The sequence below is a fragment of the Benincasa hispida genome, chromosome 2, assembly GCF_027475165.1.
Source record: "Benincasa hispida cultivar pf3 chromosome 2, pf3_genome.v1.1, whole genome shotgun sequence".
NCBI lineage: Eukaryota > Viridiplantae > Streptophyta > Magnoliopsida > Cucurbitales > Cucurbitaceae > Benincasa > Benincasa hispida.
The window spans coordinates 8,118,000-8,145,025 of record NC_143479.1 but is presented as its reverse complement, the minus strand read 5'-3'; the positions used below and the strand labels follow the sequence as shown (position 1 = coordinate 8,145,025).

The following is a 27,026-nucleotide window of genomic DNA, read 5'->3' as shown; positions in this document are numbered from 1 at the left end:
TAATTCTTTTAAATACTCATTTGCCAACAATGCTGGTACAATCAACTTTGCTCTTTCTCACTTTGGAGGAAGTCCATCGTTGTAGATATCCATAAGTTTCTAATGACCCCCACCGCTTGGTTGTCTTTTTCTCTCGCATACACACGTTCTATAGGCAGATAGAAGTGCTAAGGACCATATTGAGTGATTTTGGAGTGCTAAGGACCATATTGGATAATTTTGGAAGTGCTAATGATCATATTAGGTAATTTTTAATTTTTGCTTCTAAAATGTTTAGATATTGTGTATTAATATTGTGTATTCGTGGTTCTATAATGTTTAGGTAGAGTGTATTTGTGAAATTCGATTTGTTTTTAGAGCAGTGTATTTTTGTATTCTCGTTTATCTTTAATTTTGTTGTTTTATGATAGTTTTATCATTTATTAATTAATATTTTCTATTATATAAACCCGTTTTGCTATTTTTATAAATTTGAAATTCTTTTGTCATTTTTCTAAATAAAATTTTAAAATTTGTTATTTCTCTTGTCATCTTAAAATGCAAATTGGTGTCTTCAGTTAGTTTTTTTTCTTTGCTTTTTTCTACTTCCTCCGAATTTTATGAGCATGTCTGGATGATTTTGAAACAATCACATATCCAACTTTCCCATTATAGCTTTGAATAAATTAATCCCACTTCAAAAGTGAACATCTATGCTGTTGTAATAATGTAAATGCTAAAAAAGTTATGTTCTTAAGAAAAAGACCAGAGATTATGGAGCAATAGAGATATATCATCATTTAAATATGAATTTTGAATCTCAAGACTGTTTCTTTTTTTGAATTTCAGCTTACGACAAACGGCTACTGCATTTTCGCACGATTTCCAATGCCCATTCAAAAACTTGTCCTCCTCCTTTCCTGATCTGTACATGTCAGATCATACAACCTCTCCCCCCATTTGCTTTGATTAGTTCTTCCACAACGAAATCTCTCGTTCTTTCAATCTTCTCGACCATGTTTTAAAAGGGGTTCTTCGCCTGAGATGAACGAGCTCCGGTGACTGGCTTCTTCAAGAGATTTATAATCTGTAGAATCGATTTTTGAAAGTGGGTGGAAATTTGTTCGAAATGGGTCTCTTCATTTGGTTCTCCTCCTTGATTTTAGCAGCTACCCTTTTGAGCCACTTCTGTTTTTCTCTCACTGAAGATGGTAAACCCTACTCTTATGCTCTTTCTGCTGAAGATTTCTTTAGGGTTTATGTTTCTGTCTTATGGGTTTGGTTTCACTTTGTCTTATGTCTCAGGTTTAACATTGTTGGAGATCAAAAGTAGTTTAAATGACACTAAGAACGTCCTCACTAATTGGAGCCCTTCAGATGAATCTCCCTGCAAATGGACTGGTATCTCTTGCCATCCCCAGGACTCTCGTGTCAGCTCAATGTATGTCACTTCATTGTCTTTTAAACTATCTTTTGAGCATTTAACTTCTTTCTCTCTTTTAACCTATCTTTTTTTAGCATTCATTTTTAAATCTTTGAGTATGTGGGTTTTCCAGTAATCTACCATTCATGCAACTAGGAGGGATTATTTCTCCCAGCATTGGTAAACTTAGTAGATTGCAGAGACTGTAAGCATCTCTACAAGCACCTTACTTCTCTATTATGATATTATGGAGTAATAGACTTTACCTAAGTCTGTTTTTTCTTATGTGTAATCAGGGCTCTCCACCAGAACGGTTTACATGGATATATCCCCAATGAACTAGCCAATTGTTCTGAACTTAGAGCCCTGTAAGTAACCATTATCTTTTTTACAGCCCTTCCTCCACCATTTTGTGTATGTGCTTGCAAGTGCTTCATGAGATTATACATTTTTTTTAATCAGATACTTGAGGGCTAATTATTTTCAAGGTGGCATTCCATCAAATATCGGAAACCTTTCATACCTTACCATTCTGTGAGATTTTTTTATCTTTTTCCTCTCTTCATTCTTGGATGATTATGTGTCTTCTTGATTTCTTAGCTAATATCTATTTTATGAAGTCGATTAAAAGAGGCACTTACATGGAAAAACTTGCAATTAGAATACTAATAGTTTGTTTGCCTTCTGAGTTTTTGTATCTGTAGTTGTTTTGTACTTCACCTCTGTTACTCAGTTTCATCGCTGGTATTTAATTGTAGTGATTTGTCAAGCAATTCCCTTAAGGGTAGTATACCATCATCAATTGGTCGTCTCTCACACTTGCGCAATTTGTAAGTTGTAGTCACTATAGCTACATTTACGTTGACTTTCCATGCCTGCAGTTAATATTACTAAAACTATATCCTTGTTGCGTTTCTTACAAACTTGGTATTCATTTCAGGAATTTATCTACCAACTTTTTCTTTGGAGAAATTCCAGATATTGGAGTTCTAAGCACCTTTGGTAACAACTCGTAAGTACACTATCAAGACCCTATCCTTTTATACATGTTGAAATCCTTTGTCTATGCCAACCACTCGGAATAACTGGCTTCGTATCATAATGTTAGGTCCTAGGTAGGATTTAGTTCTATGATTTATACAAGCATTGCTTAGAAGTATGCAATTGATTAATGAAGTGGCCATATATGCACGTTTATGGCATTCAAAAGAGAAATTGAGAATCAGGAGAAGAGAGTCTTATTGAACTGGTACCAACCCAAGTGGATGGTTCATGTTGATGCCAAAGTCGAGAGGAGAGGACATTCCATTTGCTTGTTTGCCTCGACTTCAAAGTTCTTTTCATCTTTTCCTCCCCAATTTATCCCATTCATATTGACTTGGTTCTTCAATGCATCCTGTATCTCAAGATGATATAATCATTTGACGTGCCAGGTTCTTTGGCAATCAAGGTCTTTGTGGCCGGCAAGTGAACAATCCGTGCCGGACCTCACTGGGGTTTCCTGTTGTTTTACCACATGCTGAAAGTGATGAAGCTGCAGGCAATTTCTCTTTACACTTCAATGAAGTTATTTACCACTTAATCATATTGCAAATAGATGAATTAGTGACAGAATGACTAAATTCGCAAGACAACCATGGATACTAATTTTGTTTTTTATTTTACAGTTCCTCCAAAACGATCCTCTCATTACATCAAAGGACTGTTGATTGGTACAATATCATCAGCGGGGTTTGTGTTGGTTATACTTATTGTATTCATGTGGACTCGTTTGCTGTCAAAGAAAGAAAGAACTGCTAAGAGTTACATGGAAGTTAAGAAGCAAAGAAATCGCGAATCAAGTGAGCTATTCATTTCAATCATGGTCTTTGGCTTTGATCTAATTTGTACATTTTCTCTCAAAATAATACATATCGCAATTAACAACCCTCACAACCCAATGTAGGTGCAAAGCTTATTACATTCCATGGCGATCTACCATATCCAACATGTGAGATCATAGAAAAGCTGGAGGCTCTGAATGAAGGAAATGTTGTTGGCTCAGGAGGGTTTGGCACCGTGTATCGGATGGTCATGAATGATTCTGGAGCTTTTGCTGTGAAGAAAATTGATAGGACTCGAGATGGTCCAGATCAAGTAGTTGAAAGAGAATTGGAGATATTGGGTAGCATTAAACACATAAATTTAGTGAAATTGCGTGGTTATTGCAGGCTTCCTTCTTCAAAGCTTCTCATATATGACTATCTGGCAGCGGGTAGCTTGGATGATTTCTTGCACGGTATCGTATAATTTTCCTATTCCACTATTGAAGTTCAAAATGCGAAATATTGAGAAGTAACATAGATATAAAGATGTAATATCATGAGTATGGAACTCTAGAAATGTGGAATTTTTTTTCTTCTTTTCTACTCTTTGTAATCTTGTGTTTTCACTATTTGCAGAACATGGACCAGAAAAGTCTTTGGATTGGAGTGCTCGATTAAACATAGCGCTAGGATCTGCTCGAGGACTGGCATACTTGCATCATGATTGCTGTCCAAAGATTGTACACTGCAACATAAAATCCAGCAACATTCTTCTTGACGAGAACTTAGAGCCGCATGTATCTGACTTTGGTCTTGCGAAGCTTTCGGTCGATGGGGATTCGCATGTCACAACTGTTGTTGCTGGCACATTCGGTTATTTGGCTCCAGGTGCAATTCCCTTTTAATGTCTTTGGTATAAGCAACAATGATGATTCAACTTCAATATAGAAAATTATATAACTATAAGCTCAAATAGAATCTTCTTTGGACCTACTTTCTTGAGCAGAATACTTGGAAAGTGGGATAGGAACTGAGAAGTCTGATGTTTATAGCTTTGGAGTTCTCTTGCTCGAGCTTGTAACAGGAAAGAGACCAAGTGATCCATTTTTCTCAAAGAGGGGCGTAAATATTGTTGGTTGGGTAAGCCAATCTCTATACAATTCATGTTCTTGCATTTCTTAGTCAATCTCTAAACAACTTATTAAATTGGGCATGATCATGACTAATAGTTGAACACACTGAGGGGAGAAGACCAATTGGAGAACATAGTTGATAATAGGTGCCAGAATGCAGATGTTGAAACTGTAGAAGCGCTTCTTGAAATAGCGGCGAGGTGCACCGATGGCAACCCGACTAGGCGGCCTACAATGAACCAAATATTGCAGCAGCTAGAGCAAGAGGTGATGTCGCCGTACCCAAGTGATTACTCCGAGTCTCACTCGGATTATTCTTGAATGTAATAAACTTTGGGGTCTTGTTCACTTTGTGCAACATGTTAAGAAACAGCTGCATAGTATATTCACTATAGTGGACTAGTTTTTCAACCCACGTTCTTGTTGGGAGGGCTTGAGTATCATGTAATTTCAGTCTATTCATGACACTTCTCTGTGAATTTGGGTTTCTTTTATTGTTTGGAGTATCAAATCTCTTCTCATTCTTCCAAGAAATTTGTTCTATAAATTGCAAACAGCCTACGATGTTGGATGCAGTTTATCATAATGCATAAGCATTTTACCTTTGGAAACACAAATATAAAGAAAAATTAAGGAAATATATTTGTGATTGAAAACCATAACCAAATAATTAGAAAGGACAAAGCTCGGTAATATAAATTTGTGAGACTATGATTCAAGAAAAATGAGTGTTGAATTAACGTCTTGCCATGTTCATTCCTGTCCATGAATTTCTAAAATGTATCTCTTTGGAGAGAAAATGACATTTCATTAAACTTGAGATAAGAGCAACAATAACAGACATATAATGACCACATTTCCTAACATAAACACATGGATATATTTTATCACTTATTTATAAAATAATGCATAAATAGTTTATTTTTCCCTTTAAAAGAAGCATTTAGGTGAATTGTGATTGATTAAATGAAAGTGATCAAGAGTTCATCCCAAGATGTACAAATCTTTATTCATTCCATACTCATCATACACATGAAAAAATGTATAAAAATATTTTAAAGTAAAAGTAAAAAGAATTTATCATGTGCCAAATTATGATTGGACAATTTAATGGGATGTACAAAAATAGATGGTCTGAAATGTAATGAGTATTTTCTTAATAGCAAATATGAAAATATTGTCTTTTATTTGGAATAATTTTGTGGGTTTCCCACTCATGTAAGTCAAGTGGGATTTCTAGAATGTGGCACCATTGTTTGCATCTTTATTTTCTTTTCTTCGAGGGACCCCCTCCAACTGTAATAGTACTTACCAAGTACCATCTATTTTATTGTGTTATAACAACCTTTTTTTTTATAAAAGAAATTTTCACGTAGAAAAAATGTTAGACTATTAATAGAAATAGTAAAAAAAAAAAAATATTTGATAGACACGAGTAGACTTCTATCAATCTATACAACCTCTATAAAAGAAAATTAAATTTTACTATTTTATTTAAATAGTTTTTCTTATTTTTTTTATTTTTAAAAATTTCCAAAAAAACAATAAATAAAGAAACAAATATTACTATATGTCTATATCATACAAGATATGAAAAAGAATGATGACCGAACATTGACATTTAAATTTTAGTTTGGTCTTTAAAACCTTTTTTAAATAATATTATTGACATATAGATTTGGAGTCACATAGATAGTTTCTAAAATTTTAAAATGGTTTTAAACATTTTGATTAAATTGCTTAAATCAAACTATAATGATAGCTAGGACTAGAATGTAGGCTAGCACACACACTCTTACGCAACAACATTGTGATTCCAGCTTCTAGGATTTTTTTTAAGGCATTATTTATTTATTTTAAATATAGTTGTTTTAAATCACAAAATTAGAAATATTTTTAAATATAGTAAAATATTACTATATAAATGATAGGCAATAATGATAGACATCTATAAGTTTTTATCACTAACACAGATAGATATCTATTAGTGATAGCATTTTACTATATTTGTAAATAAGTTAGCTCATTTTACTTAATTTGAAAACATCCGTTTTTGAATATGGAAAGCTAGCATCAAATTTTTCCAATTGAGCAAACTATCAACGATTTGCAACACATTTCCTATTAGGATTCCTTTGGAGACCTTATAATTTCTATAAGATAGATAAATTATTTATCTTGTTACCAATTGATATTGAGATGAAGTCACAATAATGTTTTCATCTATAAATACCAAGTTTACATAAATAGCTAAGTTGATAACATGAAATAAGCAAGAAAACTAGTCATTAGTCGCAAATATAGATACTTAAACTATGTATTAACAACATCCCTAAAACTTGGGACCTTGGATCAATACACACTTGTAGTTTGAGTTAAGTAAGCAAGTGTATGAGATATTTTGAAACGTGGAAAGACCAACTCTAAAGACTTGCATCCACACATTTCTACCCTTGTAATTTGGCGATATTAGACACAACACACAACACATTTTTTCTTGAAATTATGTAATAAATGATTGTAGATGGCATGTGACAATAGAGAAAAAACAACCTAACATGCTTTTTACATGACTGGAGAATCGAAGTAATACTTTGCTTATCTATGAACTATGCTTAGATTGACACTCGTATGCCTTATCTATAAAAGATGATATTAGAGCCATATGGATTAAGAAAGCATAACCAAGTTGCATTGCATGGGAATGGGAAGTGCACCGCCCTTTTTTGTGCTTGGTTTAATCTCCACATACAAAATCATATGTACCAAAATTTGGAGTAGGGTCCATTTCCATCTGGGATTTAAAGGGTTATTAGCCACTGAATATGGAGTTTCACTGGGAAGACATTAAATTGCACGTTGATGAGATCTAACAATGTCCACTCGTTTGAGAAAGATGACCGACTCCACCCGGCAATCGCCAGTAAACGAGGATCATTACATTTCAGCCCCCATCTGAAGAACACGACCCAGCCATTTCGGAAAAGTAGCCATCGATAAGGATTGCTGCCCATACACATTACACAAGACGGCAAGCCGATGGGCCCTTGCACTTTTTGTGTTCGACGAAATTCCCCAGTGGGTTTTTGGCTTTTCCCACTACCCACCCCCAGGGGTGCGGTGCTCATCAGCCCTTAGACACTTTTAAAAAATGGAAAAAGTAGGTCCTCCAATTCAATTTTCATATCTAATTTAATCAAACCTCACTCTTCCCTCGTTCTCATCTCAATCCCATCCCAGATATTATCCAATTCCATTCCTTCCTCTACTCATCATATTCCCATTCCAACTTGTCTATTGATTCATTATTCTTGTTCTAATGCCTTCTATACCATTCGTGTACTTTTCATCTTCATGTGAGTTGTTTTCTTATATTTTGTTTTCAGCATTATATAATTATAATATATGGTTGATTGATCCTATCTCTGCTTCTATTGTATTGGCATAGAAGTTTGTAGTCTCCTAATTTGTCCTGCAGAATTGTTACTTCCCTTTCAGTTGTGATGGCGATGTTGTCGGGAATGCGACGGAAATTGCACATTCATTGATAAGGGAAAGATCGTGACTATATAACTAAGGAATAGTATGAGACATTTTGGGTAAAACCAAATGTAAAACAACGTATGCTTAAAGTTGCCAATGCAATCAAAGTTAGTCCCATATTGGCTAGATAAAAGGGAGATCATCAGTATATAAGGTATACAAGTGAGTGACAATATCTTGGCTGGGATGAAACTTTTTTGGTTATTCAAAAACAAAGTCATTAGAGCTTATGCACAAACTACAAAGTAGACGATATCATATTATTGTGAACATATGTGGAGGATTGTTGTTGCTAACATTAATATTTAAAGTGGACAATACCATACTATTATGGAGATAGGCAAGGGTCGTTTAGATATATAGCTTTTGAATTTCAACTGTATTGATGACGGTCGTATATGTATATTTATTATCTGCAGTAAAAGTTGAACCAACAAACTTCAGAGAGAATCCAATGAGGGATGAGTATTTCTGCGTGTGTGAGATGAATGATAATTGGCACCACTAGATCAGTAGATTTGTAGTGAAACTAAGGGAAAGAAAGGAGTTGTCTTTTTCGTAAGAGTCTAGAGTTTTCTTTTTTGGCTGGACCACCATTTTGTGAGTCTATAAATACAACCACCCCATTTTACTTTACGACCAATTCGAATAGAGAATTCTGGATAACTCTTCATTAAAATTTGAGAGTCCCAGTTGTCCAATTTCCGTAGGAAGAAAAGAGAATGTCTTCCATCATTGTGACTCCATTAGAAGCTCAAGAACATATGGTGGGATATCACAGTTTAATTTCCTCGCTTATTCCTTCAAGTTTGTGCCTTTCCTAATGTCTTCTAATTATAACTCAACTGCCTTTATCCTTCATTCTTTAGGAAGAAACTCAACAGCTAAATATTTGGGGAGACTATTTCGACTGGAGGAAGAGACCTGCTGTAAAAGGACGCCATGGAGGCATGCTGGCTGCCTCCTTTGTATTGGGTCAGTATATATAAGAACAGAAGATTAAATTTTGGTTCTTGTGGGATTAAAACTACTTCTGCGCTTCCCATAAACGTGGTTAAAAATAACATTTTTTTTTGTTCTTATTCTCCTTATTAATGGTGGATAATCTGATCTTATAAACTGCATAACATCAGTTGTTGAAGTATTGGAGAATCTAGCGTTCCTAGCCAATGCAAGCAATCTTGTTCTGTATCTGTCCAAGTTCATGCATTATTCTCCATCCGAGTCTGCCAACATTGTCACCAATTTTATGGGCACAGCTTTCCTTCTTGCGCTCCTTGGTGGCTTTCTAGCAGATGCTTTCTTCACCACTTACTCTATCTTCTTGATAAGCGCTGCAATAGAATCCTTGGTGAGCTAGTTTCCACCAAAGTTGTTCTTTCCTCATATACGATATGGTTTGCACGTGGGTTGTTCCATTATGTTCAATATATGTTCTTTTGTGATCACGACTTTGTAAGAACATATCCATATGATCAAGTTCAGCCAAACGTATCAACTAACATATTAACTTAGGGAGTGTTTGGGGCCTCAACTTCAAGTAAGTGGAGTGTGCTATTATAATCCACTTCATGTTTAGTGCTCCAATTATAATGGTTGGTATTCCCAACTATTATAACCTAGAGTTAACTATGGTATTATTATTTCAAATCTCTCTTTGTTACAGTGTATACTATTTCCTACTTGTCCTTTTTTTCTCTCTTTGCTACGGTGTATATTATTTCTATTCAGACTAAAATATTTTGCACCTCAAAGACAGACTATTATTACCTATACTAAAATAGTCTACACCCCATACACAAACTATTATAACCTATCGACTATTATAATTCATATACTATAATAACCAATTCAACCTCCCAAACACCCGTTTAAAATTTTTGAGACAAATACTAATTTAATATGTAGATACTTGAACTCTTGTAATATCATATCATATTTCTATTTAGAGTTATGGTAACTTAAAGATTTTATTAGTGGAGCATTTTCCATCAGTAATAGTTGACATTTGATGGAAAGTTTATGTGCGCTTTTGGTCCCACATCTGGTAGTACACAGTATTTTGTGTTTTTAATGGGGTTTCCATTTTGGGAAAAAAAATGTGTATGATATGCACTAATTAAGTTTGAAGGGTTATAACTATATAGTGTCATCCACTCAAAAACTTAAATGGATGGATTACAGTAAATTGAATTAAACAAAACATATTGTGGAGTGCAGGGACTGGTAATTCTGACGCTGCAAGCTGATGTACCATATCTGAAGCCTGCAAGATGCATTGTGGGGAATGGAAATCCATGCCATAAAGTTGGAGGTGGAGAAGCAGCGATGCTATTTGCAGGGCTTTACATGGTGGCACTTGGAGTTGGAGGGATAAAAGGGGCTCTTCCTTCTCATGGGGCTGAGCAGTTTGATGAGACCACTTTTGAAGGAAGGAAGAAAAGATCTGCATTCTTCAACTACTTTATCTTCTGTCTTTCATGTGGAGCTTTGATTGCTGTAACTTTGGTGGTGTGGATGGAAGATAACAAAGGCTGGCAATGGGGTTTTGGGATCTCTACTCTTACAATACTCATCTCTATTCCTATTTTCCTTCTTGGATCGCCCACTTACAGAATTAAAACGCCAGCCGGAAGCCCAATCACAACCATTTTTAAGGTACTTCAAACTCTGGTTATTATTATAAAATCTTCATCACAAACCAACTCCTCTACCTAATTGTTGAGCTATCAGGACATGCTTCATGTGAACCTATTTCTTGTTTATAGTTTTTTAAATTTGAACCTCTAGATCTCTTAGTTGATATAGAAGATAAACTTGCAGTTTTTTGGTACTAAATGTTAGCTGAACTTATTGGTTAATTTTGACATTGACCGAGTGTGAGGGTGTAATATAAGTATTTTTCAACATGTGAGATCAAATTGAAAATTTTAGAATTACAGGGACTATATTGGAAAAAAAAAAAAAGAAATAATGGATATTGAACAAAAAAAAAATTAGGATTTATTTGGAATGACTTTTTTAAATATTTGAAAGAAATGATTTTTCAGATGTGTGAAAATGTGTTTCCATTTGAAAAATGAAAGATCTTTCCCAATCTCAACTAACTTCAGAAATAGTTTACATGTTTTTATTTTACTGAAAAAAAAAAAAATATTTGAGAATAAGAAGATAAAAAATATTGTTACCATTTACCAAAGATATTTATATGTTTTTTTTTTCAATAAATTTGTAACAATGCCAAGGTGAATTAAGCACATCTAATATGAAATCTGTATGGATGATTAAGAGTTCCTTTTTTCCTAAATAAATTATTACATTATGTGGGGTGGAGAATCGAGTATCTGATTTCGAAGTCGATAGTATAAACATTATGTCAATTAAGTTATGCTCATTTATTTTAGCAATGACTAAGAGGTATATGAATTGAATTCCTCCACCCTAAAAGGATATAAAAAGACAACAACTAAAAAAAATAATTCCACTAACATATCACTAGTTAATAATTTAATACGATATTCCATTAATTTTGAGCGCACATTAGAAATTTACCTGCCTTATGGAATCCTAAATTTGGGAGGATGTCAAATTATTCCAGGTGATTGGATAAAAAGAAAAGGTAAATAAAAGCATAGAAATAAAAACATAAAGAATCTGAAATCTTGCTTTTTAAAAAAAGAAACAAATATCCATTCCAAACAGGATAGGTGTTGGAGTATTTAAAACTTTAGGATGTCTATGCTAATTCACATGCAATCGTCTTCTACTGCAATAAGTTACTAAATTTAATACAGATAATATGATATTAAATTTACTTTACCCTATTAGTTTAAGCTTTTGGTTTTGTGTTTAAGTCTTTATACTATCTTCTACATATTTCAAACTCATGTATGAGAGGAGTGTTAGATGATGTAATATTAAATATTTTTTAACTTATTTTTGGACAGGTTCTAGCCTCAGCTGCTTTCAACAATAGAAAAGCAAAGACTAGTAACAACGTTGTGATGAATTTATCCACAAGTTCAGTATCTTCAGACACTACCACAGACATTATTGCTGATGAACAGAATCAGAGTATGGAAAAAGAAAACAACCCGATTCCAATTCAAACACAATCCATGGAGTTTCTCAATAAAGCTACAATCAACAACCCCAACCATCCACAACTAAATTGCACAGTCAAACAAGTAGAAGAAGCCAAAATAGTACTAAAAATCTTCCCAATTTTCACCTCAACCATAATGCTCAACTGTTGCCTTGCACAACTCTCCACATTCTCAGTCCAACAAGCCGCCACCATGAACACAAAACTCTCTTCCTTCAAAGTCCCCCCTGCTTCTCTCCCTGTTTTTCCTGTCATCTTCATCATGATCCTCGCCCCAACTTACAACCAACTAATTCTCCCAATTGCAAGAAAACTCACCAAATCCGAAATGGGAATAACCCATTTACAGAGAATCGGAACAGGGCTTGTTCTATCCACAGTAGCAATGGCTGTAGCAGCATTAGTTGAAACCAAGAGAAAAGCCTTAGCCATGAAAACCCACAAATTGGATTCTTCTGAGCCTTTGCCCATCACTTTCCTTTGGGTGGCTTTGCAGTATTTGTTTTTAGGGTCAGCGGATTTGTTCTCTTTGGCTGGAATGATGGAGTTTTTCTTCACAGAAGCCCCTTTAAGTATGAGATCTTTAGCCACTGCTCTGTCATGGGCTTCCTTAGCCATGGGCTATTACTTTAGCTCTGTTTTGGTGACTCTTGTTAATGGTGTGACTAAGGCTTGTGGGCTTAGGCCATGGCTATATGGGAAAAGCTTGAATCATTATCATTTGGAGAGGTTTTATTGGGTGATGTGTGTATTGAGTGGGCTTAATTTCTTGCAGTATCTGTTTTGGGCTAATCGCTATACTTATAGGTCCATTAATGGAAGAGAGCAGTCTTTGAAGGAACAATCACAAATGTCTGATTTAGTTGAGGAAAGAGATGTGTAGAGATGACATTGTGTTATTATATATATATATATATAAACACATTGTTTGAAATAGTTTATGAGTAACGTATCTTATTGATTTTATCATGTGATATGGTTTGATATTTTGGCGTTGGATTCACTTTATTACATTTAATGAATAACGAACCTAATTAAAATTTTGAGCGATGCTTAAGTGTAACCTATTAATTGTAGAAAGGAAAATAATATAAAACAAATATTTTTTCAAAAGAAAGAAAGTTTTGAGCGATACTTAGGTGCAGCTCACTATGAAATATTTGTCACATATAATTTATGTAATATACTATTGATTTGTTATCAACTTGTTATTTGTACGTGTAAGATATTTATTTGATATGGTATTCGTTAACATCTAGAGAGGCAACTTCCTATTTAAAACCATCGATAATTTAGGTAACTTTTTGTATCATGTTGTGATTATATTATTCTATCAACTTAGGAAGACAACTTGGTTATAAGTTCATACTTTATTTAAATACTTGAGATCTCAATCATACATATTTATAAGATTTGAACCAATTTGGTGGTGCATAGAGTTACTGATTGGGTTGAAATATAAATATCTCAAATAATCTTTGAAATTATCATATGACTCATTCAACCAAGGTAGAAATGAGTAAGTGAGTGGCTAATATGCAAGATGTTGACATCAACAAACCTTGTCAAGAAAATAAATCTATCATCCATTTGTTTGTAATGAATCAAATTGAGTTAGTATTATTAGATTAGAATTATTTGATAATTGGAGGAATAACTCATTTATCTTATAAAATATTGTGAGATTCTTTAATTTTTTTAATGTTAGATTCTCAACAAGTACTTGTCTGGTCTCCAAAAAAATTGTACAAATACAACTTTCAGAAGTGAGGTTTCTTCTCGCCTTCTTTCACCATCCAACAACTTTTACCTACGCATACATTGAAAACTTAAAATGTATTTAGTAGACAATTTGAAAGCAAAGAATTTAATGAAAATAGAGTTATATCTTATGTTTTAAAATATGTGTTTGGAGCAAATTGAGAGATTGGATTCTAAGTTAAAACAATCGTTATAAATGTGTTTGATATTATATTTATAAACCATAAAGCCAGTTGTCGTTTCTCAACTAAATTTTAGGTTGAGTCCAAACTATTAATAATTTATTTTAAAATATGTTTTAGTTTTTTTTAATAATTACTATTTTGTAATATTATATAATTTATAATAATTACTTAATACATATTTTAATTTGACAAAATGAATAGAGATTATAATATATTTCTAACGAGTTTTTTTTTTTTAAAAATATTATTTTGTACCTTAAAATTTAAAATTCAAAATAGGGATACATTGAAAACATAAAAATATTGCATTTTTACACTATTTGAATCATAAAATCTGAAAACAATTTTCAAAGACAAAATTCAAATTGTCAACCAACCATATCTTTATTTATCAAGTTCAAAGCTAGCCAAGTAAATAAAACAAATAAATAGAAATTTGATCATAAAAAATGGGGATGTAGCTCAGATGGTAGAGCGCTCGCTTAGCATGCGAGAGGTATGGGGATCGATACCCCACATCTCCAATTATGTTTTTTTAGTAAATTTATAATTTAACCGAGAAGTTGGTTAAATAAATAATTTAAATTTAATAGGAAAGAAAGGATATATATTTATATACGGTTTTATATATATTTGTGTGATTAGGTTTTAAAATTAAAAACTAAAAGAAATTAAAGAAAAGTTAAAAATTTCTCTCTCTTTCTGCTTACGCAAGCAGATCCCCTTTCGTTTTTCTTCTTCAAGCGTGCTCGTTCCAGCCCTAGCCGTGTGCCGCCTCCGACCTCCGCCGACGCTGCCGGCCTTCTTCACCTTCTCGCCGCCGCGTCGATCTCTCTCTCTCACGCGATTGTTCGCCTAGATCCGCCGAGACTCGCCGCCGACCGTTCCGCCGCTGCCCTTTGTCGCTGTCGTCAGGTTTTTCGTCTGTCGCCATTGCGAGCCGTCGGGTGTAGCTGGAAGTTGTGGTTTTGTTGGTGAGTTTGAGGTATTTTAAAGTGCTTTTTATCTAATCCTGAACACCCAGAAAATTTGGGGGTTCGACTTGATTTGTCATTTGGAGCATAGATTTGGATTTTTTAGGAGTTTTGTAGGTAAAGACGTGACGTGTAGTCGGCGGTTTTGGTATTCGCTTTTGGTGAGTTTTCTTTTTTAAAGAGGTATTGTAATTAAAGTGTGGGATGGAGGAATCGAACCTCAAACGTTGATAGTATGAACATTATGCTAGCTATGCTCTTGTTGACAAATTTTTTTTTAAAGGTATTATAATTAAAGTGCAAGGTAGGAGAAGGTTGATAATATGAACACTATGTCAATTGAGCTACACTATTGTTGGAAGTTTTCATGACTTTTCTTGAAGCTTTTGTTTATTCATTCATTAGCTTTGACCTAAATTTTGGTTTATCCATTATGTTTTATAAGTTAGAACGAGGTGTTGGAGCATTGGAAATTGCTGTCTAGCAAGTTTAAAGACCGGAGAGACGACTTTTGGTTTGTGTTGATTTGGAAGTTGAAAGGGGAGTCGATTTGAGCCACATTAAAGATTTCAAGGATTTTACAAAGGTTAAATTGTTTGATATTTGGATTTGTAATTTGAGATAAGGAATCTAACTACTAGAATCGTCTTTGTGCCAAGTGATACAATTAGAAAGATATCATGGCTCTTTAAGATTAGATATTCGTGATGCCTAATTAGGAGGACATATGAGGATAATTATAATTCTATTTGAAATATGGTATGTGTATGAGCATGATTTTGATTTTTATAAGATATATTATGAGGATGAATGAACATAATCTAAATTTTATAAGATATGTTATGAGGATGCATGAGCATGATGTTATATTTTATGTTGTGGGATTCTGATTTATATTTCATGATAAATATGTTAGTGTTAATTATCTCTGTGAATCTCGAGCCTTAATTTCTCTACTCGAGTATGTTCCTATTGAGACCAGTAGTTTCATGTGAGGAATTAATGTGTAATTGTAGAGAAAAGGGTGAAAAGTTAGAAGAAAAGTTTGAATTTGGAAACTTGACTCTTGGGTAAAGCTTGAAAAATTGGCTAAATGTATTAGAGGCTAGAAAATTGGCTAAGTGTTGTGCCATGCGTTGGCCTTGCTTAATTGAGAGGTTATTTGGGCGTTAAAGGAAGCCAAAGTGTGGCCGAGGCAAAGTTATGCGTGGGAAAGCATGCGGCAACCAAAGTCTTGAGAGGTTAGCAAAGCATACGGCAGCCTCAAGTGTGCGTGGGCATGGGCGCTGGGCGTTGGAGTTGCACGCGCTGGATGATCGTGTAGCAAATGAGCGGTGCTACACGATGAGGTAGGCGATCGTGTAGCAAATGAGCGACGCTATACGATGAGGTAGGCGATCGTGTAGCAAATGAGCGGCACTAGGCGATGAGGTAGGCGATCGTCTAGCAAATGAGCGGCGCTAGGTGATGAGGTAGGCGATCGGGTAGCAATGCGCGGAGCTAAGTGATGCGATAGGCGATCGTGCGATAAAGTGTGGCGCTAGACGATGTGAAGGGTCGCACTAAACGATAGCGCTATGCGTTGGACGATAGCATTAAGCGATGGGGCGTTGGCATTGCACGATCGACATCAGCGCTAGACGATGACGTTGAACGATGGCGCTACGCGATGGGCGTGGGCGTGGGCGTGGGCGCTAGATGTCACGGTCATGCTTGTCCAGGGCCTGTTGCCCATGGTCGCATGCCCGATCCAACCCCCTTCTAGCTTACTTTCATATCATGTATTGTATTAGCTTAGTTAGCTTGCTTTCTTTACATTTTCATTGTAAGTGATCACTCGCCCTTTTGCATATGCAAGGGTGCCAGTTGGCTTTTTGTTCAGAATGCACTATATGGGGATAAGACTAATCATCACTTCTCCATACCCGGAGTAGTCCGGAGTAGTACTCTATAAAGCTGTTGTTGTGCTTTCTAGCCTACTATAATCTTTATTTCTTTATTCACTCACAAAAACTTCTTACGAAAACTTTTTCTCAAAACCCGTTTTCTAAAACCGTTTTCCCTAAAACGGGGGTGGAGGTTGTGAGAGGCACTCAATGTGCCACCGGCAGTCCGTATTCGAGTTGGCTGACTTGTTCGTGAGCAGGAACAAGTGCCGCACAATCGCTAAGAGAAGCTTCCGAAAGAGCGATTGTGACAGTTGGTATCAGAGCCAAGTCGGCTCACAGAGGGAAGATCAGTGATCATGTCGGCGATGAAGAACTTGAAAAAGTCCCATGTGGATAGGTTGGTAGAGATGGAAGAGCAAATGCTCTACCTGAGAGAGGTCTTGGATAATGTCCGTTTCCTAGAGACTCGGCTACAAGAAGTTGCTGAGAAAGCCGATGGAATTGATGCGGTAGTGGGCCGCCTAGACGGATTACCCGTCAGAGAATTGATGATGAGGGTAGAGACCCTCGAGACCAAAACAGCACGGTCCGGTAGCTTTGAACGTGTCGATAGCTCATCGGGCTCTGTTGCCCACATAGAGGAGCGCGTCGAAGAGCTGGACGGCTCCCAAAAAGCAATACTTCAGATGGTAACCGATTTGTCTGAAGACTTTCGGTCGCCCTTGACATCATCAGAGCCGAGATAGCGGATGTGAGCGCAAGGGTGAATCTCACCATCTGAGCGGTAGGGAACCAAGCCCCATTTGAGGGAGCAATGGCAGTAAGCAGAATAAAAATCCCAGAACCGAAACCCTTCTGTGGAGTGCGAGAAGCAAAAGCCCTGGAAAACTTTATCTTCGACCTTGAGCAATATTTCAAGGCGACGAACACAATGACTGAAGAGTCGAAAGTCACACTAGCAACGATTCATCTAGCTGAAGATGCAAAACTATGGTGGAGATCATGATTTACAGACATACAGGAAGGACGATGCACTATTGATACTTGGGATAGATTGAAACAAGAACTTCGCTCGCAGTTCTTCCCTGAAAATATCGAGATCTTGGCTCAACGAAAACTCCGAGAGCTGAAGCAAACAGGTAACATCAAGGGCTACGTAAAACAGTTTGCAAGACTCATGTTGGACATACGAGATATGTCCGAGAAAGACAAGGTCTTTTGCTTTGTCGAAGGGCTGAAACCGTGGGCGAAATCAAAATTATATGAATAGAGAGTACAGGATCTCCCCTCTGCCTATGCGGCAGCTGAACGACTATATAACCTTAGCACTGACTCGCAAGATGTGAGGAAGCAGTCAACTTCCTTAAATGGGGGAAACAGAAACAGTCGTTCCAGTCCTCCCAGACCTGGGGGAGGAGACAAGAACACAGGGGGGACCGTAAACCATCCCAACCGAGATCAGGAAATAACTGGCGGGGGCCGCCGCAATAGCATAACAATTACAATCGCCCCCTGTCTTGTTTCATATGTAGAGGGCCACACAGGGTAGGCGAATGTCCAAATCGAACCGCATTCAATGCTTTTCAAGCCACATTAGCCTCTGCCTCCGAAGACAAGGCTGAACTGGAGGAGACAGTAATCAAGCCAGCTGCAGAAATTGAGAATCCTAGGATGGGGGCATTGAAATTCTTATATGCGCTTCAGAAGAAAATGGGAAAGGCGACGGAGCCACCAGAGAAAAGACTCATGTATGTGGATGCTTGGGTCAACCAAAGATCGGCCAAGAGCACTGGTCGACTCTGGGGCCACCCATAACTTCATGGCTGAAACGAAAGCCCGTCGCCTGAATTTGACCTGGGAAAGAGATGCAGGGAAGATGAAAGCTGTGAATTCTGCAGCCCTACCGATTACGGGGATAGCGAAGAGAACTCCGGTGAAGTTAGGAAACTGGAAGGGCCTTGTTGACTTCGTGATTGTCAAGATGGATGATTCGACGTGGTATTGAGGATGGAGTTCCTACTTGAACATAAAGTCATACCAATGCCTTTCGCCAAATGTCTAGTCATTACCAGATCTACACCCACCGTAGTTCAAGCCAGTATCAAGCAGCCAAATGGGGTGAGAATGATCTCAGCCCTCCAATTGAAGAAAGGCCTGGCCCACGATGAACCCACGTTCATGGCCATCTCGATAGAATCAGTTGAATCCACCAAAGAGGAGATCCCCCAAGACATTCTATTTGTCTTGGAAGAGTATCGAGATGTCATGCCTAAAAGCTTGCCTAAGTCCTTACCCCCACGAAGGGGGATTGACCATGAGATTGAGTTGTTACCAGGGGTAAAGCCGCTCACCAAGAATGCATATCGGATGGCCCCGCCAGAATTGACCGAACTCCAAAAACAGTTAGACAAATTGTTAAATGTAGTTCACTGCTTGAGGGCCTGGAGACAGTATCTCTTGGGGGCCAAGTTCGTGGTCAAGGCCGACAACAACTCCATTTGCCACTTCTTCAACCAACCGAAGTTGTCGTCGAAACAAGCATGGTGGTAGGAGTGTCTAGCAGAGTTCGATTTCCAATTTGAACATAGACCGGGGAAAAGTAACCAAGCGACCGATGCTCTTAGTCGAAAGAGCGAACATGCGGCCCTGTGCATGTTCGCCTGTCTACAAGCAAATACGTCGAGTGTAACAGTACGAGCAACTGTCAAAACTCACTTGACAAACGACACAGCGGCGCAGGCCATACAGTTGGCCAAAGAGGGGAAGACACGCCAGTTTCGGGTGGAAGACGATCTACTATACACCAAGGGCAATCGCCTCTACATCCCAGATTCAGGGAGTTACGAAGGTCGCTGATGAAGGAGTGTTACAACACACCGTGGGCAGGACATAATGGTTGGCAGAGGACTTATGCCCTCCTAAAACAAGGCTACTACTGGCCAAGCCTTCGAGACGATGTCATGCAATTTACCAAGACTTACCTTGTCTGCCAACAAGACAAGGTCGAAAGGGCGAAATTAGCGGGTCTGCTGGCCTGTTCCTTCGAGACCATGGGAGAGCGTGTCCCTCGACTTCATCACCCATTTGCCCAAGGTGGGAGAGTTCGAATCGATCCTTGTTATCATCGACCGGTTCTCAAAATATGCCATTTTCATCCCAATGCCGAAGATGTGCACAGCCGTGATGAGTGCCCAGCTGTTCTTCAAACACATCGTGAAATTATGGGGCGTCCCCACGAGCATTGTTAGTGATCGGGACGGAAGATTCACTGGGACATTTTGGACAGAATTGTTCAAAATATTGGGGTCAACACTGAATATCTCCTCTAGCTATCATCCCCAAACTGACGACCAGACGGAACGCTTCAACAGTATGCTCGAGGAATATCTGCGTCACTTTATCGACGCTAGGCAGAAGAACTGGGTCCAATTGTTAGATGTGGCTCAGTTCAGCTTCAATAGCCAGCAGAGTTCCACGACTGGAAAAACGCCCTTCGAAGTGGTGTGCGGTAGATAGCCGCTCATGCCACACTTGGTGGACGACCCTTGCAGGTAAAAGTCCTCAAGCACATAACTTCACTAAAAAGTGGAGCAAAACCTCAGAGATAGCTCGCGCCTACCTAGAAAGAGCATAAAAAAGGATGAAGAAGTGGGCTGATAAGAAGCGAAGGGCCCTCGAGTTTCAAGTTGGGGACAAGGTCCTAATCAAGCTACGACTGGAACAGTTTCGTTTCCGAGGCTAGAGAGACCAACGGCTAGTAAGGAAATATGAAGGTCCAGTGGAGGTAATTGAGAAGGTCGGGAGAACCTCATATAAGGTTCAGTTACCCTCATGGATGAAGATTCATCCTGTCATCCATGTGAGTATCCTGAAGCCCTATCATCCCGATCCCAAGGATGAACAACGAAACATGCTAAGGCGTCCACCGGTCACGATGAAGAATTTCGCTGAGAAAGAAGTTGCACAAATCCTGAATAAACGTACGCGCCGTATTGGAAGACCCAGACGAGAACTGATTGAGTTCTTAGTGAAATGGAAGGATCTCCCCGACGAAGAGATCAGTTGGGAGCGGGCCACAGATTTGAAGAATGCAGCTCCAGCCATCACAGATTTTGATCAAGGTCGGTTGACGGGGACGTCAACGAATTAAGTGGGGGAGAATGTCACGGTCATGCTTGTCTAGGGCCTGTTGCCCATGGCTACATGCCCGATCCAACCCCCTTCTAGCATATTTTCATATCATGTATTGTATTAGCTTAGTTAGTTTGCTTTCTTTACATTTTCATTGTAAGTGACCACTCGCCCTTTTGAATATGCAAGGGTGCCAGTTGGCTTTTTGTTCAGAATGCACTATATGGGGATAAGACTAATCATCACTTCCCCATACCCGGAGTAGTACTCTATAAAGCTGTTGTTGTTGCTTATTGCTTTCTAGCCTACTACAATATTTCTTTCTTTATTCACACTCACAAAAACTTCTTTCGAAAACCTTTTCTCCAAACCCGTTTTCTAAAACTGTTTTCCTTAAAACGGGGGTGGAGGTTGCGAGAGGCACTCGGTGTGCCACCGGCAGTCCGTATTCGAGTTGACTGACTTGTTCGTGAGCGGGAACAAGTGCTGCACAATCGCTAAGAGAAGCTTCCGAAAGAGCGATTGTGACACTAGACGTCACCGCTACATGATGGGCATTAGTGTGCTATGCGTTGGACGGGATCATCGGGTGACAAGCATCAACTGAGGTCACTAAATGATGAGCTAAACGATAGGGTGGTGAGCTAAACGATTGGACTTGTATTGATCGGCATTAATCACCGATTAAAATACCAGATGTCCTTAGCACCGGATTTGACTCTATGAAAGTTGAAGGTGTCGGGCTAAGATTTAATGAGAAGTGGTGGAAAGTAGTATAAAAAGGGGAGGTCGAACCTCAAACGATCAATTTGATTAATTCCTCCGTGCAAATTTAGAGTTCTTGGTGTCATTGAAAAGCTCTGAGAGTCTACTTTCAGAAATGACACTGTCGGCAGAAGTTCTCATCGGATTAAGGTCGGAGAAGGAGAAAAAGGACCAAAGGTTCTATTCTCGGGTGAATCTGGGCCATCGTTAAAGAATTGAGTCTCTAGGACAAACCACGAGGAGTCTGAAGCTAAAATTTTGAGGTAAGATTCTTGAGACAATTCTTAACAAGTTTCTAGAAGTAAATTTCTTGATATGAGCTCTGGAATTCGAGTTATTAATTTCATAAGATGAATCTAGAATTTCATGAACAAGAAGACAGTTGCTTGAGTTGAATAAGCTAACAATTCAAGGAGAAACGCTTGGACAGACCAAGGGCTGAGTTTTTCCATGCGTTGGACCTACTGTGTAGGCCGAGGAGAGCTTGCAGTGGAGTCTTGGATACATAAGCAACCTTGAGGACGACCATATGTAACTGTAAGAAAACTTGAAGAGAAAGTGTTGGTTGCATAAGTGGTGTTGCGTTTGGGATGAGCGGTTGGAAGCTTTGCATGAGCCAAATCTCAAAGAAATTCCTAAGTGTCTAAACCTATAGCAAGGTCCGTTGTTGTGAAAGTCTTCAAGAGAAAGGCTAAACGCAAAGCTTACTTAAGGGTTAGTCTCAAAAGGGAGACTTATACTAGTAGCTAATATATGCTTTTGTGTCCACAGGATTGACAATAGTAATAGAAGCTTATTGACCCTTGAGGAATAGTTCTAAAAGTTGTGAGTGACTAAATATTTATAATGTTTTAAAGAAACCATATTTTAAAGAAAGATTATTCTCATGCTAGCTAGTTTTACAAAGTAATTTCCAAGCAAACCATGAGTTATGTTTTCAATGCATGCCATGTATGAAAGTTTATTGAAAAACTATTTATGTGTGTTTAATTACACAAAGCATGCGTTGGCATCTTTAGAGACATGTTTTCTTTTCGTTATGCTTTACATGCTTTAAAGAGAAAGTCATTGTACGACTAGTTTTACTTGAAACTCGATATCGAGGGACATTTGAGAAGGTATCCGAGCAGCTCGATACTGAGGGATAAGTTTTGAGAAGGTATCTGAGCAAAAGTACCTAAGGTATGACGGTACTTAGTTATGGCCACGTGCACGTAGGTAGTTAAAGTCAGAGATTAAGCAAAAAGGTTTTCTCTTGACTAGCAGTTGACGTTGGGATTTAACCACAACAGGGTTATTCTCAACTAAGGAACAGTTTAATGTTTTATGATGAAAACAACTTTATATGCTTTTTGCTTGGAAAATATTTATATTGTAGTACAAGGCTACTGTAGAAATTTATATTTCAGTTTAATCTCTTTATTGAGACTTTTGCATGAGAATCAGTTTTCTTTTTTAAGTCACTTACTAAGCTAGCAAGCTCATCCCGTTTTCAAATGTTTTCTTTTTTCCCTAGGTAGCAGTCAAATCCTCAGGAGGTAGCTCTGCATCTGCTTTGCCACTAAAGGACCTACACATGTTACAGTTGTTCATATAGGGACGAAGGTTTTGGGTATCGGGGACTTATGAAACTAGTAATGTAATCTCTCTAAATATTTTGTGTGTAAACTTAATGTTTTAGCCATAGAAGCATCCACTGTGTATGAGTTTGCATGTTGGTATCAGAGTTATTTTCACTAGAGTTATTAGGCAGTAAGTGTTAGCAAAAGGGTTGATAACTGTTGTAGTCATGTTCTTTCCTAGGCTTAGAGAGTAGTCTGGGAGGGGGTGTGACAGCTTGGTATCAGAGCATAAGTTTCTGGGAAAGTTAAAGAATTAGTTGATACCAACTTGGTATCATAGCATAAGTTCTGGGAAGGTTAAAGAGTTAGTTGATACCCGTTGGTATCAAAGTATAAGATTTTAGGTGAAAGAGAGTTCATGCATTAGATTAAGTCCCATAAGTAAGTCCCTAACATGTGTACTTAATAACTAGGTAAAGATGTCGAGGAAAAGTGGCAGACTGAGGAGAGAAATGTTGACCTTACCAGCGGAGGCCCTAAAGTTAGACAAGACCCAGATCCGAAGGGTAAAAGAGTTAGAGACCCAGTAGGGCAAGAAACGACTTCTGAAAATGGGTCGAGTACCCCGCAGGTAGATGCAGATCCCGAGATGGAGGATCAAGTATTTGATAGAATAGCCCAGAGATTGGTGACGAGTGTAGGATCGATTTAGACCGATCCATAGAAGAAATTCGGTGTCGAGAGGCTGAAAGGTTTAAGTGCCACGACATTCGATGGAGCCACAGATCTAGTAGATGCTAAGGTCTGGTTGGACTTGATTGAGAAATGTTTTAATGTTATGTGATGCCCTGAAGACCGTAAGTAAGGATGTACATGGTCCGGGTTGGAAGAATTTTGTGGACCAACCCAAAAAATCGAGTTGGCTAATAATGAACCTTATCGGTTCATTTTTACGGTTCAATTTTTGGGTTGGGTCACCGATTCCTTTTTTTTTTATTTATAAAAATAAGGCGGAGGGGTTTCATTTTGACGGAAGTAGCGAGGGTGAGCGAAGAGGCGAGGGTTTTGATCGGGAGCGGTAAGAGTAGAGATGTCCACGGGGTGGGGCAGGGCCGGGGATGCCATTCCCCATCCCTGTTCCCGTTCGTGTTCCCCATTTAATTCCCTATCCCCGTGAAATTCCCCACGGGAATCGGGGCGGGGATTCTTCGTGGGGAATTCGCGGGAATCGGGTTCCCCGCAGGGAATTTTTCCCTGTTACTTTTTCTTTTTCTTTTTGTTAAAAACTAATTAATTTAAATCACTAATGTGAGCAAATTTTAATTAAATAATTAACTTTATCAGTAAATTGTTTATTATGATTAGTTTATATGACAATTTAAATTTAAAGATAAATTACTCAAATTTTGGCATAAAAAAACTAATTAATTTTTTTAGTAGAAAAGAAACAAATATAAATCAAATTGTTCACATATGTAATCTAAATTTAAACATTCAATTTAAACATATTCATTATGTTTCCCAATAAATAATCAAATTTTAAATTAAAATGTAATATTTATATAATAATAATAACAACATAGCATTATATAACTATACTAAATAAATATGTAAAAGCTAATATTCCCCGTCCCTGTTTAACTCACGGAGGATTTTCCCCCCCACTCCTTCCCCAATTCCCCATCTAATCGTGGAATCCCTAGGGCCCCGTCCCCATGGTGAAATTGGACATCTCCAGGTGAGAGCGAGCAAAGAGGGCGACGACGAGCTTTGGCAAGGCGACTGGCGAGGGTTTCGTTTCTTCGTACTTCGATTTCTCTTTTCTGTTTTGTTTCTTTATATATATATATATATATATATATATATATATATATATATAAACTCTCTCTCAGACTCTCACCGTGCCTCAACCGTCAGGTCCGTAACTCTTTCTCTTTTCTGCTTTGCTTATATATATATATATTCGGGTCGGGTCAGGAAAGATGTATCATGGAGGAGATTTCCAACGCGAGAAAACCTCCATTGACTTGGGTAATCCAGAATAAAGAAGAAATACTTAGTCCCTGCAATGATAAGCGCTATACATTCATCTGGGATGAAGTATATCCTTTTGAGTATCCTTTTTGTTTTTCTTTCAAGAATCTATTTTACTTTCTGCATATTTACTACTCTTTATGATTGACAACTATTTTTTCTGTACTTCTAATCTTTTTTATTTCATCAATTTGATCGCAATAAGCGAATGTGACGGAGTAATGTGATGGGCTTAAAAAAAATGCGATCGGTGGAGCTTTCAATTTAAAAAAAAAAAAAATTATCAGCCCATTACAATCACAATATCAGCCCATCACAGGAAAGGATGCGATCACAATGATGCGGGTGAAAAATTAACTTTGGGGATTGTGTCCTCCCTTAAATTTGGGGGGGGGGGGGGGGGAGGGATTGTTATTTTCAAAACTTCATTAAAAAAAAAATCGTTTAGATCAGATCCGGCTCGTAGTTGGATGTCCGCATGACACCCGTGGGGGCAAGCCAGAACGAAGGTGGGAATTGTGATCAACGCAGAAGCTAAGTGATCGCAACTCCGCTGCCAAATAAAGAGATGGGCATGAGTTTTGACTGAAAAGAGTGCCTTACTCGTAGTTGGATGTCCGAATGGCACCCGTGGAGGCAAGCCAAAATGAAGGCTAGGCACTCAGATCAACGCAAGATCACAAAACGAATATTTGAATCATGCAAAGGCCAAAACTGCATGAACACCCCAGTTTAATAAAATTTGAAATAAATCATGCAATATCCTGGGAAATGTGTAAAGACTTTTTTTTTGAAGATTAAGCTCACGGTCCCTGAAGGTTAGAAATATTTTAGGAAGAGATTAGGATAGAAGTTAATAAGGCATTGGTTCAGCAATTTGAATAAGGCACCATGAGAAGCCTAGGCAGGGTGAAGACGATTGAAATTTTGAGAAATCTTTAGTTTATGCTTGAGGGCAAACATTGTTTTAAATTTGGGGGTGTGATAACTGGTAGAAATACAAGTTATTAAAGCTAAAATTATTAAAACAATGGGAGAAAGCGATGGTAAAATAGGCAATATTACGATTGAATGTGACAAACTAAAAGAAAATTACGATCGCTGACACTCATCACATAAAAAAAAGTTAAATTGCGTTATTCTGTGTAGGTACAATGCGATGGCGCGGTTTGAGTTTGCGATCCAAGGGCACAATGCGATGGCATGTTTGAGTTTGCGATCATGATTGCATAAAGACTTTACATAAAGGCAACAACATAATATGATGGGACATAAAACTAATAACGGTCAATTCGGAAATACAGTTGACGGTCGTTGAAAGACCATACCGTTGCAAATACATTGAACTTTCGATGATTATTAGACGAGGGTATGGAAATTAATGTTGCCCATCCACGCAATCATTAGTGCGAAGAACTGCTTTGCCTAAGTCTATAAATACCCAACACTACCAAACCAAAAAAGAGCGCGCATGAGGAAGCAAGGCGAATCCAAGGGAAAGGGATTCTTGAGAAGAAATTAATTTTCGGAGAGGTCGAGAGGCTGCCAGAAATAGCATGAAGGAGAGACACCCAACCCTTGCGAGAGTAAGATTCTACAATTTGGGAAAGAGTGAAGTGATAAGAGCAGTGTAAAAAGCCAGAGGAAGCAAGACGTTGTGTACCTGGCTTGATACTTCTTGCACCATTTATTGTTTTGTACTCAAACACTTTATTTGCAAAAATGGAAACTTCATTT

General features: G+C 37.7%; 2 protein-coding genes, 1 long non-coding RNA gene and 1 other non-coding gene across 7 annotated transcripts; all 4 read left to right on the top strand.

The window, feature by feature from the left end:
- The first annotated feature begins 906 nt into the window (after positions 1-906).
- LOC120070929 (LRR receptor-like serine/threonine-protein kinase FEI 2) lies at positions 907-4,874 on the top strand. Its single transcript, XM_039022842.2, has 13 exons — positions 907-1,190; positions 1,285-1,420; positions 1,536-1,607; positions 1,699-1,770; positions 1,865-1,936; positions 2,161-2,232; positions 2,343-2,414; positions 2,836-2,942; positions 3,070-3,243; positions 3,348-3,680; positions 3,844-4,095; positions 4,214-4,347; positions 4,437-4,874. Exons 1-13 carry the CDS (start codon positions 1,109-1,111, stop codon positions 4,659-4,661), a joined length of 1,803 nt encoding a protein of 600 aa, XP_038878770.1. The 5' UTR covers positions 907-1,108; the 3' UTR covers positions 4,662-4,874.
- Positions 4,875-6,839: 1,965 nt separating this feature from the next.
- On the top strand, positions 6,840-12,957 carry LOC120070636 (protein NRT1/ PTR FAMILY 4.6-like). 4 transcript variants are annotated; one of them, XM_039022464.2, is made up of 6 exons: positions 7,177-7,500; positions 7,819-8,037; positions 8,753-8,858; positions 9,017-9,234; positions 10,104-10,541; positions 11,831-12,957. In XM_039022464.2, the coding sequence occupies exons 3-6, from the start codon at positions 8,834-8,836 to the stop codon at positions 12,869-12,871; spliced, it is 1,722 nt and encodes a 573-aa protein (XP_038878392.1). In that variant the 5' UTR covers positions 7,177-7,500; positions 7,819-8,037; positions 8,753-8,833; the 3' UTR covers positions 12,872-12,957. The 4 variants fall into 4 exon arrangements, with proteins under 4 accessions (XP_038878388.1, XP_038878392.1, XP_090166764.1 ...); XM_039022462.2 differs by having other exon boundaries at positions 7,453-7,696; XM_039022460.2 differs by having other exon boundaries at positions 6,840-8,650.
- Positions 12,958-14,351: 1,394 nt separating this feature from the next.
- On the top strand, positions 14,352-23,379 carry LOC150037629 (uncharacterized). Its single transcript, XR_016527796.1, has 2 exons — positions 14,352-15,494; positions 23,210-23,379. It is a non-coding gene; the product is annotated as an uncharacterized LOC150037629 (long non-coding RNA).
- TRNAA-AGC (transfer RNA alanine (anticodon AGC)) lies at positions 14,386-14,458 on the top strand. Its single transcript has one exon. It is a non-coding gene; the product is annotated as a tRNA-Ala (tRNA).
- Positions 23,380-27,026: the final 3,647 nt, after the last annotated feature.

Excerpts from the sequence above, each read along its gene's own strand:
- LOC120070929 (XM_039022842.2), top strand. The coding sequence starts at position 1,109 with ATGGGTCTCTTCATTTGGTTCTCCTCCTTGATTTTAGCAGCTACCCTT. Across the intron at positions 1,771-1,864 it reads TGTTCTGAACTTAGAGCCCT|ATACTTGAGGGCTAATTATT; the intron begins GTAAGTAACCAT and ends TTTTTTAATCAG. Across the intron at positions 1,937-2,160 it reads CTTTCATACCTTACCATTCT|TGATTTGTCAAGCAATTCCC; the intron begins GTGAGATTTTTT and ends ATTTAATTGTAG.
- LOC120070636 (XM_039022460.2), top strand. The coding sequence starts at position 8,606 with ATGTCTTCCATCATTGTGACTCCATTAGAAGCTCAAGAACATATG. Across the intron at positions 9,235-10,103 it reads GCGCTGCAATAGAATCCTTG|GGACTGGTAATTCTGACGCT; the intron begins GTGAGCTAGTTT and ends TGTGGAGTGCAG. Across the intron at positions 10,542-11,830 it reads CAATCACAACCATTTTTAAG|GTTCTAGCCTCAGCTGCTTT; the intron begins GTACTTCAAACT and ends ATTTTTGGACAG.